This window comes from Patella vulgata, chromosome 4 (assembly GCF_932274485.2).
Source record: "Patella vulgata chromosome 4, xgPatVulg1.2, whole genome shotgun sequence".
Taxonomy (NCBI): Eukaryota; Metazoa; Mollusca; class Gastropoda; family Patellidae; genus Patella; species Patella vulgata.
The window spans coordinates 6,531,882-6,546,170 of NC_065882.2; the positions used below are offsets into that span (position 1 = coordinate 6,531,882).

Genomic DNA, 14,289 nt, shown 5'->3' on the forward strand with positions numbered 1-14,289 from the left:
CTTTCATCTAAAAGTAAAAATACAATCAAAACATAAAATATAAACATTTTATAATATTTATAGTTACATTCAATCTGATTAAAACACAGATACTATTTCGTTTCGTTTTTTATAGTTCAAATTTTTGTTTTACTTGTCTTTACTACACTAGGATCTGAAAGAGTTGTTATATCACCCGCGTTGTTTTGGTTGGTGTGAGGGATTAGCCAATGAAACGGTCTGTTACAGCGAGTTATTGGCATACGGTGCACGAACTGCGCATATCACCCTAGAAACATCAACGCTGATTGGTTAATCAAATGTCAGACGTCATAGAGTCAAAAGTCGCTCGTATGACCCCTGACGCGACCGTCCACTACAACCGATCATAACTTCATTTAGTGGAGGCCATCGTAAGTATTAAAAAAACAAAACGAAACCAAATATTGGTCTGTATTTTATACAGATCGAGTTACATTAATGGTTTATAAAACCAAATGCAAAGAATAAACGGAATGATATGGGGTTTAGCGTCCGACTACGCTACGGTCTACTCTTAAAACCTCCTTACACGAACTGGGGGTTGGATGGCTGAATGGTTAGCGTGCGCGCGCTGTATCATAAAGTCTGTCATTGAGTCGACTAGCGTGGTTTCGAATCCCCGGTTGTACGTGACAAGGAGTAGGGTCTCCTGTCCAACCTCGTGGGTTTTCTCCGGGTCCCCCGGTTTCCTCCCACTGCTAAAGACCCCTATGCGCCAGCGAATTATTGAAATAAAATTAAACCATATGTTAGTCCCGAAATGACCTAGTTTGTGTTGAGTGGTCGTTAAACCCAATTTCTCTCTCTCTCTCTCCCTTACACGAACCTGCTTTTGTTCAAGAACATCATCCAATGGCAGGATAATGTTCAAGCTCATGAGGTGTCCACCATGCAACATTTAGTGAACATATTGAAGATTATTGATGGATGTTTTATGGATTTTGGAGGGAAACCTTATAATTCATGCGGATGAGAAGAAAACCCGAGGTCACTTGTATACATTGGCGTGCACATAAAAGATCCCTTGGCAGTTGGAATTCGATATAAGAGTAGGCCATAGTGCCGCTGTCCCGGCCAAATTTCCCTAATAGCACACACAAGGGATCTTTTACGTACACTGAGCCTTTTGTCCCATCCGAATGACTAGACAGCTGTCAAGGGGTGTTTTATGTACCACAGGGATCGAATACGGCACCTCCAGGTTAACGACTCAACCTCTTACTCAGTGAGCCACCGCGGTCCCTATCAATTATATAGAGAATCTCCTACCAGTCTTTTTTGATATCAAAAAAGACGAGTAGGAGATTTTATTTATCACTTTATCAACCAGTGTTGATATTTTTTGATATCAAAAAAGACGAGTAGGAGATTTTATTTATCACCCAACCCCTTCTTACATGCATAAATAGATAAATATAATTCTTTGCTGTAGATTTAACTTTTACTGTACATTATGGCGTAGTGATACATCATTTTTTGACAGCAATTCAACCATTGCAAAGTCCTTTATACCGACCCAGTGTTTCCATCAAGGTCAACTGAATAACAATAGTTCGTTTTTAATTTAAAAAAAAGTTACTTTTAATAAGAAATGAACTGTTCTTTGAAAATAAAAAAAGTAGTTCCTTTACAACTAACCAATCAAATTCATGTAAAGCGATATCTCCTAAGGAGATATCGCAGTAGATTATGAAATATATCACACAAGCGATATCTACTGTAGAATGTATTATTGGGTGATAAAATTAATTTAATTATCATGACATGTTCACCTCCATTTCATTTTATATCTAATTAATTAAATGTCGACAATCATATTATATTTCTTATGAAATCTCTTCCCCGTTTCCACAAGAAATAATAATTAGACTCGGGTAACAAGAATTCTTCCTTAATTACCTGACATTTTCAAGATTATTGCTAATAAAAAACCTATTGTTCAGAATGAATGGCCATCGCAAAGTTCATCTGAAGAATGTTGATATCTCTCGTGTAGTTGACGTTGTCATGGTTACGACCAGGGTTGACAATTTTGTAGCTGTCAGCGTGAGAGAGAGAGAGAGATGATTTCGGGTTTAACGTCCCTCTGTTATGCTCCGACTGGGCTAATGAAGACTGGCATACGTTATACAGTGTGCTATAATGGAAATTTTGCCCGGACGGCAGCACTATGGCCTGCTCTTATATAGAATTCCAACTGCCACGGGATCTTTTACGTGCATGCCAATGTATACCCGGGTCCTCGGTTTTTTGTCGCATCCGAACGACTAGACAGCTGTCCTTGTCAGGCCCTCCGTCCTGCACCACTGACAAGGGGAAACCACGCCGGAAAATCCCGATGAACTTTCTCGGCCAATGCAGAGTTCGAACATGCGACCGCGTGTTGATCGTATCGAAACGTGTCCGAACGTATCTACACGTACCAGATCGTGGACACTGTCATTGAGTCAACTAGCGTGGTTTGGATTCCCCGGTTGTACGTGACAAGGAGTAGGTTTTCTCCGGGTCCTCCGGTTTCCTCCCACTGCTAAAGACCCCTACGCGCAAGCGAATTATTGAAATAAGATTGAACCATGAGTTAGTCCCGAAATGGCCTAGTTTGTATCGAGTGAACGTTAAACCCCTTTTCTCTCTCTCTCACACTTCACAGAGAGCGCCAGTAATATAACAACTCCAAATCCTAGTGTAGTAAAGACAAGTAAAACGAAATTTGGGACTATAAAAAACGAAATGAAATAGGATCTGTGTTTTAATCCAATTGGGGCTAATTATGGATAACTGTAAATAGTGAATTACCTGCCCAATGCTTCCAAAACACCTGGCTTCAGACAGCTTAATTTCATGGCTCTCAATTTTCCAGGTCATCTTTTCAACCTCTCTCTCAAATTTGATCCGCCTCAAAACGAAAATGAAATACAATAAAGGGAAATGAAATAAAATGGAGTTTAACGTTCTACTTTTGTTTCGCCATTCAGACTAAGGACTGGCATGTTCAATTTCTTGTTCATTTTCACGGACAGTCAGCCAAGACAGTTTACATGTGGTACCTTAAACATACATTATCCAAGAGCTAAATCGGCCTATTGTAGGTCTTTCCTTAGGCCTGAAATGTTTTCTAAATTATTAATTAGACATTGATTAAACATACATTATGCAAGAGCTAAATCTGTCTATTGCAGGTCTTTCTTTAGGCCTGAAATGTTATCTAAATTTTTAATTAGACATTAATTAACCTATCCAGACCATAATCAACTCTTGATGGCGTCGCTAGTCTGAAATCTTATGTGGATTATGAGCCGATTTACTGCATAACTTTCCTTAACGATTAAATATCAAGGCTAGGAGGAAATTTCAATCGCTTAGTTCTCGGTTCATAGTGGATCAATTTGAATGAAATTTTCAGGAAATTGCCTTTACATTATCCAGTTTTTAACTATTATAGTGAGAACTGCCAACTCGTTATCGAATCTCCCATAATGTATCTTTAACTTATCCAGGCCGATGGCATCGGATTTCTCCGATATTAAATAGATTAGAACAATTCAGCCATATTTTGATTTAAGCTAAAATGGAGGAGGGAGACTTAGCTTCGAACAACCAGTAAAGTGGTTGAAATTATTGATTGCAACACAATAGATATAATAATACCAAGGTGAGAAACGGTTTAGAATTAAATAATTGGGATCAATGTTCACTACTCTAGATTCCGCCAGCCAGTGAGAAATGGGGGTTTAACGTCCACTCAAAACAAACTAGGTCATTTCGGGACTAACATATGGTTCAAACCTATTTCAACATTTCCCTAGCGCGTATGGGTCTTTAGCAGTGGGAGGAAACCGGAGGACCCGAAGAAAACCAACGAGGTTGGACAGGTGACCTTACTCCTAGAAACATACAACCAGGGAATCAAAACCATGCCAGTTGACTCAATGACAGACCTTGTTCTAATGCAATCTGATTAGAATACAGATCTATATTTCGTTTCGTTTTTTGATACTTTCGATGGCCTACACTACATCAAGATCTGACCGGTTGTAGCGATAGGTCGCGTAAGAGGTCATATGAGTGGCTTTTGACCCTATGACGTCAGACATTTGATTAACCAATCAGCATTGATGTTACTAGTGGATTACCCACAGTTCCGTGCAAAACACGCCTAAAGCTCGCCTTAACAGACCGTTTCATTGGCTAATAGCTCACATCATTCAGAACACGTCAATGAAAACAACTCTTCTAGATCCTAGTGTAGTAAAGACAAGTAAAACGAAATGTTAACTATAAAAACGAAACGAAATATGATCTGTGTTTTAACCAGATTGGGGCTAATGAAGACAGGTATAAGTTGTTGAAAGTAAACTATAAAATCTATAAGATAAGTCAATTTATTTACCTGTATACAATAACAGATGGAACCAGTAATATAACAAAAGATATCACCATCACTACAGGTACAACTATCGTTATTATATAAGCTATAATAGAAATTATATAAAATATCACCATCACTACAGGTACAACTATCGTTATTATATAAGCTACAATATAAATTATATAAAATATCACCATCACTACAGGTACAACTATCGTTATTATATAAGCTACAATATAAATTATATAAAATATCACCATCACTACAGGTACAACTATCGTTATTATATAAGCTACAATATAAATTATATAAAATATCACCATCACTACAGGTACAACTATCGTTATTATATAAGCTACAATATAAATTATATAAAATATCACCATCACTACAGGTACAACTATCGTTATTATATAAGCTATAATAGAAATTATATAAAATATCACCATCACTACAGGTACAACTATCGTTATTATATAAGCTACAATATAAATTATATAAAATATCACCATCACTACAGGTACAACTATCGTTATTATATAAGCTACAATATAAATTATATAAAATATCGTCATCACTACAGGTAATACTATCATTATTATATAAGCTACAATATAAATTATATAAAATATCGTCATCACTACAGGTACAACTATCGTTATTATATAAGCTACAATATAAATTATATAAAATATCGTCATCACTACAGGTACTACTATCATTATTATATAAGCTACAATATAAATTATATAAAATATCGTCATCACTACAGGTACTACTATCATTATTATATAAGCTACAATATAAATTATATAAAATATCACCATCACTACAGGTACAACTATCGTTATTATATAAGCTACAATATAAATTATATAAAATATCGTCATCACTACAGGTACTACTATCATTATTATATAAGCTACAATATAAATTATATAAAATATCGTCATCACTACAGGTACAACTATCGTTATTATATAAGCTACAATATAAATTATATAAAATAAAACGGGGTTTTGGTTCCTTTACTATATAAACTTGGGCCGAAGGGGTGGGGGGGGTCTAAAATATTGAAATTAGCTTTTAGACTCGAAACAGTTTCGCCCTTTCGCCAAGATTCGAGATCGAAAGCTATGGATAAATGTATTTTTATATATTTTAACTGTGTGTGCCTGAAGAGTGATTGTTAATGGTATTATATTTTTATATATTTTAACTGGGTGTGTCTGAAGAGTGATTGTTAATGGTATTATATTTTAACTGGGTGTGTCTGAAGAGTGATTGTTAATGGTACTATATTTTAACTGGGTGTGCCTGAAGAGTGATTGTTAATGTAATATATATTTTAACTGGGTGTGTCTGAAGAGTGATTGTTAATGTAATATATATTTTAACTGGGTGTGTCTGGAGAGTGATTGTTAATGGTACTATATATTAACTGAGTGTGCCTGAAGAGTGATTGTTAATGGTACTATATATTAACTGAGTGTGCCTGAAGAGTGATTGTTAATGGTACTATATATTAACTGGGTGTGTCTGGAGAGTGATTGTTAATGGTACTATATATTAACTGAGTGTGCCTGAAGAGTGATTGTTAATGGTACTATATATTAACTGAGTGTGCCTGAAGAGTGATTGTTAATGTAATATATATATTAACTGGGTGTGTCTGGAGAGTGATTGTTAATGGTACTATATATTAACTGAGTGTGCCTGAAGAGTGATTGTTAATGGTACTATATATTAACTGAGTGTGCCTGAAGAGTGATTGTTAATGGTACTATATATTAACTGGGTGTGTCTGGAGAGTGATTGTTAATGGTACTATATATTAACTGAGTGTGCCTGAAGAGTGATTGTTAATGTAATATATATTTTAACTGGGTGTGTCTGGAGAGTGATTGTTAATGTAATATAGAGTACATCTGTATAGTTGATATACTAGAATGAGTAAATGTTTTAAACAAGTAATCGGATTTGAGTGCCATGCTTCGAGCTTCCGATCCCTGGTGTGCACGTACCTAGCTAGGAGATAGAGGCATCTTCCCAACCGCGTGGGTTTACGCCGGGTACACCTGTTTCCAGGAACGATCACTGCGAGTGCGCTAAGCAAAATAAAACAGACCCGTCGCTAGCGGTGGGGATGGGGGAGGACGGGGACAGCTCTAGGCGCCGAACCGCACCCTTTCCATAGTACGCGATACGAAGCCCGACCAACATGCCCATATCAGTATTGGTGCTCCCCCCCCCCCAACCCGCTAGGTACGGGCCTGTGAAATAAAATAACTTGTCTGCGATAATTTGTCCATTGGACGCAATACGAAGCCCGACCGACATGCCCATATCAGTATGGGGGCTACCCCCCCCCCCCCGGCCCCCGCTAGGTACGGGCCTGTGAAATAAAATAACTTGTCTGCGATATCGCCACCGGTGGAAGCAGACGTTAAACACTAATCGAAGAAGAAGAAGAACGATATAGAATTGGGGTTTAACCTATCTACACGAATCCTGGCTTATCTCTGTTGATGATAAACGCGCCAACAAGCTCATAAATAAATTCATTATTTTTATTTGACCGATAAAATAATGAAAGGAGAACGACCAGATTAATAAGAATAGATGTCAACGGCTTGGTTATTTTTCTGTTTATATTTCCCAAAGCGAATATAAAATCATGAATTTATTGATCGTGGCTTATAAAATATAATAATTATTATCGAATATACAGACCAACCATTAATACAAATTATAATACAGTTATTCTTGAAAATTCTTTCAATAGGTGTAAAATACAATACTGCACAAATACAGATTGAAGAAAAATGGACTCATTAACACCAGTCGATAAGATAATCGCATAATTATAATTAAAAACTTTTATTGCTCTACTTTCAGGCTACGCGTCATCCATTCTTCACACAGAGAACTGTCTACTCTACTTCGAGCATATATCTCTGTCCTAAATGGCCGCCATGTCCAACAATTGGTCTGTTTTGTAATGCGGTTCTTACACCGGTTCACGTCTGCTATACACAAACAGATTAATTAAAACTTTGTAAAAATATTCTCCTCAAAATTCTCGACATGTACTTAGTGTTTTCGACATTTTAGGACTTAAAATGTCGGTCAGCTAACTTAGTGTCTGTTCTCAAGTGGAGCTAACTGGAGATAGACAGCGTATGTTTAGTATGCCCGTCATCATTATCAACAGAACTCAGAATGGCGGTACTCCAATAAAGAGAGGTCTATTTAATAATTTAGATAACATTTAAGGCCCAAAGAAAGACCTGCAATAGGCAGATTTAGCTCTTGCATAATGCTTGTTTAATTAAACGTACATTATGCAAGAGCTAAATCTGCCTATTGCAGGTCCTTCTTTAGACCTGAAATGTTATATACTATTCAAAAAAAGTAGGGGATATTTGATTTTGGGGGCATAATACTAAAATATGCAAATGACTACGAAAAAAGTCACTATAGAACCTAACAGAAGAAACATTTCCAGTTACATATGACGCCCAAACGCACCAATAGCTACCGCATGGAATGCAGGTGATGCTTGGGATCATCATGGGGGTCTAACCCAAGATTTGCACGACTCTGACTTTGAATGTTACAGTCATTGTGGCATTGAATTCCAGGGTGGAAACATCAGTTTATTTGTTTTAGTGACCAGAAAACAAATTTTGATATGCGTCGGCTTACCCAAAATGAAAGGTTACGTGCCCTTGGCATGCTACAGATCGGCACAACACAGGCGGTTGTGGCGCGGACGATGAATGTTTCTCAGTCTGTCATAAGCAGGCTATGGTCCAGATACCGTGATACACAATCTGTACAGGACAGACCACGCTCAGGTCGACCAAGGGCGACAACTCAAGCCCAGGATCGATTTATCCGTACCTTGGCCTTGAGAAATCGTGTCATCACAGCAAATCAGATCAGCGCTCGTCTTCAAACAGACACTGGTGTGAGAGTGAGTGGCCAGACGATTCGGAATCGACTGCATAGGGGTCACCTTCGCGCCCGACGTCCTCGCGTAGTCCGTTGTTTGAGAGATCATCACATTCAGGCAAGACGTCGTTGGTGTAGGGATCGTCAACACTGGGATAATCGACGCTGGAGCAATGTGATGTTTTCAGATGAGTCAAGGTTCACTGTTGATTTTTTGGACAGACGTAGGAGGGTGTGGCGTCGTCGAAACGAGTGCTTCCAAGACGTTAACGTCATCAGACATGATCGATTTGGGGGTGGTTCTGTTATGGTGTGGGGAGGCATCACTGTTGCTGGAAGAACGGCTTTACATGTTGTTGCAGGGCGTGTTACAGGCCAGTACTACCGGGACAACATCTTGGCAGTCCATGTTGTGCCGTTCGCACGACGTCATGGCCGCCGTTTCATCTTCCAGGATGACAACGCAAGATGTCACAGGGCCAGGATCGTTACAGGTTACCTCCAACAACAGAACATCACCACATTACCTTGGCCAGCACTGAGTCCCGACCTCTCCCCCATCGAGCATGTCTGGGACATGCTTGGACAGAGGTTACGTCAACGTCAACAACGTCCTGCCAATGTCCAAGAACTTGCTGCTGCGTTGCAACAGGAATGGGACAATCTGGACCAAAATGACCCTAGACGTCTCATTAGGAGTATGCCACGTCGGATCAATGCTTGTTTGGCAAACAGAGGAGGATTTACCTGTTACTGACTTGGTTGTGATGCTGTGGTAACTTTGCTGTTTGACCCCGGGTATCATTTTACCCTTATAATGGTCAGTCTGTGCCTTACTTAGTCTAACGATCATTTGGAATAAATCGATGAATGTGAACTTCATTTCATTTTGTCATTTGTTTCTTCGTCAGTTTCATTAGGTGACTTTAATAACACTTAAAAATCAAATATCCCCTACTTTTTTTGAATAGTATATAAACTATTAATTGGACATTTATTAACACGAAAAGACCTTAATCAACTCTCGATGTCATCTTATGTGTCGGGTTGTCACTGGATTTGAATCCGATCTGCTGCTCAATGCTTATTGATGATTAAATCAAAAACTGGATAATCGAGACTATGTTTTTTTTTTATCGTACCGACTTTAGCAATGGTGACCGAGGCTAGGCCGAAAAATCAATCGCTAATACCTCGCTTCAAAGTGAAGCAATTTGACTGAAATTTTCAGAATATTCCCTTTACATTGTCTAGTTCTATAACTATTATAGTGAGAACCGCCAGCTCTTTATCTGATCTTCTATAAATGTATCTTTAAATGTTAAAAAACGATGATTTTTGACACATATTTGGGCTCCAATTTAATAGAAACAGAATATTAGTGTATATTTTATAAAGTCACTATGGGTGGTGGGTAGGGGCTGTGGTCCCCTTGGCCCCCTCCCTGGACTCCAATCGGTGTGTATGAATAAAAAATGAACAACTTACACGTTTTTTTAATACAAAGATCCCCTGTGAATCCACAGATTGGTACATCAACAGGGACCAATCCATCAAACGTCGACCATTTAATATCACTTGTAACGTAGATTTTCTTAAAAAACAAAATAAACAAACAAACCGAAGTAAAGATATGATAAATGAGGGGAAAGAAATGAAATGAGGTTTAACGTCCTACTGTTCTGCTCCGAACTGGGGTAATGAAGACGGGCATACGCCATACAGTGTGCTGAGGGAAATTTTGCACGGACAGCAGCACTACGGCCTACTCTTATATCGAATTCCAACTGCCAATGTGTACACGGGACCTCGGCTTTTCGTCCCATCCGAACGACTAGACAGCTGTCCTTGTCAGGCCCTCCGTCCTGCATCACTGACAAGGGGGAACCACGCCGGAAAATCTCGATGAACTTTTTCGCCCAATGCAGGGATCGAACACGCGACCTCTAGGCTAGCGAGCCAGTGTCTTACTCACTTAGCCACCGCGACCCCGAGATCAATGAGAAGTTGCCTGAGTAGTGGATTCACATAAAAACTGCATCATCATTTATCATAATATGTCTAGTTCGTTTTAAAAACTAATTGAATGAAATATATGTTGGAGAGAGAGACATGGGGCTTAACTTCCATTCGACACAAACTAGGTCATTTTGGGACTAACATATTGTTTGATTTTATTTCAATAATTCACTTGCGCGTAGTGGTCTTTAGCAGTGGGAGGAAACCAGAGGAACGGGAGAAAACCCACGAGGATGGACAGGCTATCCTACTCGTTGTCACGTACAACCGGGGGATCGAAACCCTGCCACTTGACTCATTGGCAGACCTTATGATGGCGTGCTCGTAAAAGATCCTCTGACAGACGTTAAACCCCATTTCTCTCTCCCCATTGACAGTTCGTTAGTCACCGTTCATAACCAGAAATTTAAATTAAGGAACACATTTGTAACATGTATTCTCACCAATCTGATTAAAATAAAGATCTATATTTCGTTTCGTTTTTTATTCTTTCAATGGTCATCACTACATGCAGATCTGACCAGTTGGCCAGTAATGGCCACAGATCACCAATGATTTCCCCATTGACGTTAATATTAATTCTCGTCTTTTAGACCGGCTCTAACGTTTTTACAAATTTTCGTTTGGTAGAACGCTTTCTACCACAGATGGAGCAACATATGGCAACCTCTTGCCCAAAAGCATGTATGAGGTTCATCATGAAAAACTCGAGAATAACAAGCTGTAAGTAGAGAAATGTAAACAAGCAATTTTCCGCCGTACATTTCAACCTAACCAACCTCTTAACTCTTGTATCCTTCCGCCTCAAAATCATGAATCTTCACCAAAACCTGGCAGAAAATGTATGTTCAAACCCTTTTCTTCAATTCTACACCAAAAAGTCAACAAAGATCGCCACGCAAAAGGGGGAAAAAAAAGAAACGGGGAGAAGGACTAAAAATAGCTTTGGAACGTGTTTCGCCAGGAATATGTGGTGAGCTGTGTCCACTTGTAGTGTGTGTGTGTGTGTGTGTGGGGGGGGGGGTGTCGCCTCAGGAGTAATAGAAGCGGCTTTGATTAACCAGTCAGTGTTGATATTTCTAGTAGGAAACTCATTGTTCCCCACATCCACGCCAAGAACTAGCTGAAATAGACTGCTTCATGGGCTAATCCCTCACATCAACCAGAACGCAGGTTATATAACAACTCTTCCACATCCCAGTGTAGTAAAGACAAGTAAACCGAAATTTTGATCTATAAAAAAACGAAACGAAATAGGATCCGTGTTTTAATCAGATTGGTATTCTGACCAATAAAGACATACCTTTGTGGATGACGTCATTCTCGCTTCCATGACAACAGCAAATTTTTCAGCATCCGGTTCTAAGTGCCACACCCAATAATCTGGTTCTCTGTCTCCATTCAAGTCCAATTTAACGTTACCTGTTACACCTGTTCATATAAACAATCTTAGGAGAACGCTAAATCGGAGACGGTCCTGCACATATGACGTCATATGTGGATTGTGCGTTAGGAATAGGGTAAGGGTTAGGCTTGGTTCAGGGTTAGGGTTAGGGTTGGAACTAGTCCTGTTTACATCTTCTGGCTTTGACCAAATCTACATGTCCTAACCCCTATCCTAACCCTAACCTACAATCCATATATGACGTCATATGTCTCCACAATCTTGATACGTTCAGTTTTTGAATCAGTTAGTTAGGTTATTGGGGTACGTTTTAATATTGACAGGGCCGTCGTTTCTGACATATTGGCCGGTCATAGCCTCATTTTTTCCGTAGGCTATTCATTATTTGAAGTCAGTCCAAAGTAATGAAATTAAGTCCTTATTTTCGTCTCCAGTAGAAAATATTTAATCTTGTAATTCAATGAAATGTGGTTTAACGTCTTAATGTTGTGCTCCAAATGGGCTAATGAAGACAGGCATACGCCATACAGTGTTGCTCGGACAGCGGCGCTACAGCCTACTTTAATATCAATCCAGATTTATGCATTTAATCGAATATTCGAATAACATTCCAATAACGCCTTGGAATATTCGAATAGCGTTCAAATAGTGGCGTAGAATAACATTTGAATAGCGTTAAAAAATGGCGTGGAATAATATTCGAATATCGTTCAAACAATGGCGTAGAATAATATTCGAATAGCTTGCAAATAATGGCGTAGGATAATATTCGAATAGCGTGGAAATAACGGCGTAGAATAATATTCGAATGTAATGACTTATAAAGTTAGTAAAATGAGTGCGTTCTCTGTGTTATCCTACCTCTGAATGTTTTGTTCCGAGCTTTCTGGACAATAGCAGTTCCATTTCTGTGATCCAAACCTTCGGCAAGTGTTTCATTTAACGTCAGCAAATATAGATAAACAACATCATGTAAAAATGGCGAATATTCCGATCCCTACAAAAAAAAAAAAAAAACATCATATAAAAATGAGGAGCATTCCGATCCCTACAAATATAAACAACATCAAATAAAAAAACGGTGGGTATTCCCACCCACATCATTTAAAAATGGTGAGTATTCCTACCCGTACAAATGTAAACATCATTTAAAAATGGCGAATATTCCGAAACCCGGAACGTGTCCAGGAGTTTCAGCAGATGTGATTTAAGAAGCCATATTAGTTTCGATGTGATCTGAAAAGTCATATTAGTTTCGATGTGATCTGAGAAGTCATATTAGTTTCGATGTGATCTGAGAAGTCATATTAGTTTCGATGTGATCTGAGAAGTCATATTAGTTTCGATGTGATCTGAGAAGTCATATTAGTTTGGATGTGTTTTGAGAAGCCATATTAGTTTGGATGTGATGTAAGGATGTGATTTGAGAAGCCATAACAGTTTAGATGGGATTTGAAAAGCCATATTAGTTTGGGTGTGATTTTAAAAGTCATATTAGTTTAGATGTGATTTGAGAAGCCATATTAGTTTGGATGTGATGTAAGGGTGTGCTTTGAGAAGTCATATTAGTTTAGATGTGATCTGAGAAGCCATGATGTGATTTGAGAAGCCATATTAATAAACACAATAATCAATTATTGGATGGTTTTCGAGAAATGTTAATATCGATTTTATCATTCCTATAAATGTGATAAACAGTAGATAGAATTTGTCTTACCGTGAATTAGTCTAGATTACTTCGTCCTTGAGAGGCATTTAATGATTGCGCACAATACTAATATTTGTGACCGACATTTGTTTGTCTGTCTGTTCGGGGTTGGCGGCTACACTAGGGCTGTTTCGAAGCTGAAATTTGGTGTATTGGGGTAGCTCGGACCGGGAGTAACAAAGGCCTAGTGGCAATGGACTACCGCTTCCGGTTTCGGAGTTACGCTATTTCCCGTTAGTCCCGAAATAATCTGTATCAAGTGAACGTTAAACCCCATCTGGATAAGTAAATTAATGTCTAATTTATTTAGATAACATTTGAGGTCTAAAGAAAGCTTCTGCAATTTGCAGATTTAGCTCTTGCATAATGTATGTTTAAATTGCGTTGTGGGTTGTCCTTCTATAATTAAACTACCTTCCACATCTAGGAATTCCTAACTACAGTCATAAGGCATTTTTCAATCTGGCGTGGCTCCTCCTTGTCAGTGATGCTGGACAGAGGGCCTGACAAGGACAGCTGTCTAGTCGTTCGAATGGGACAAAACAACCGAAGTTCCGTTTACACATTGGTGTGCACGTAAAAGATCCCTTGGCAGTTGGAATTCGTAGTGCCGCTGTCCGGGCAAAATTGCTCTCATAGCACACTGTATGGCGAATGCCCGTCTTCATTAGCCCAGATCGGAGCAGAACAGTAGGACGTTAAACTCCATTTCATTCCATTTCCATTAATAGTTTTTAGTTTATGGCAATTATTGTTATAAATATTGTACTGTTGACGTATATTACAGTAGAGAATTAGTATTAAAGTCGA

At 38.6% G+C, this 14,289-nt stretch overlaps 1 protein-coding gene across 1 annotated transcript in view; it reads right to left on the bottom strand.

The window, feature by feature from the left end:
* Nucleotides 1-3: 3 nt before the first annotated feature.
* The window catches only part of LOC130012369 (atrial natriuretic peptide receptor 1-like), a 29,970-nt gene continuing 15,684 nt past the window's right edge, over nucleotides 4-14,289 (bottom strand). The window contains exons 4-9 of the mRNA XM_056100173.1: nucleotides 12,633-12,768; nucleotides 11,670-11,797; nucleotides 9,836-9,941; nucleotides 4,412-4,493; nucleotides 2,801-2,917; nucleotides 4-7 (exon numbers count right to left, since the gene is read on the bottom strand). Of these exons, the coding sequence (XP_055956148.1) occupies nucleotides 4-7; nucleotides 2,801-2,917; nucleotides 4,412-4,493; nucleotides 9,836-9,941; nucleotides 11,670-11,797; nucleotides 12,633-12,768 (573 nt within the window). The remainder of the gene's footprint in view (nucleotides 8-2,800; nucleotides 2,918-4,411; nucleotides 4,494-9,835; nucleotides 9,942-11,669; nucleotides 11,798-12,632; nucleotides 12,769-14,289) is intronic.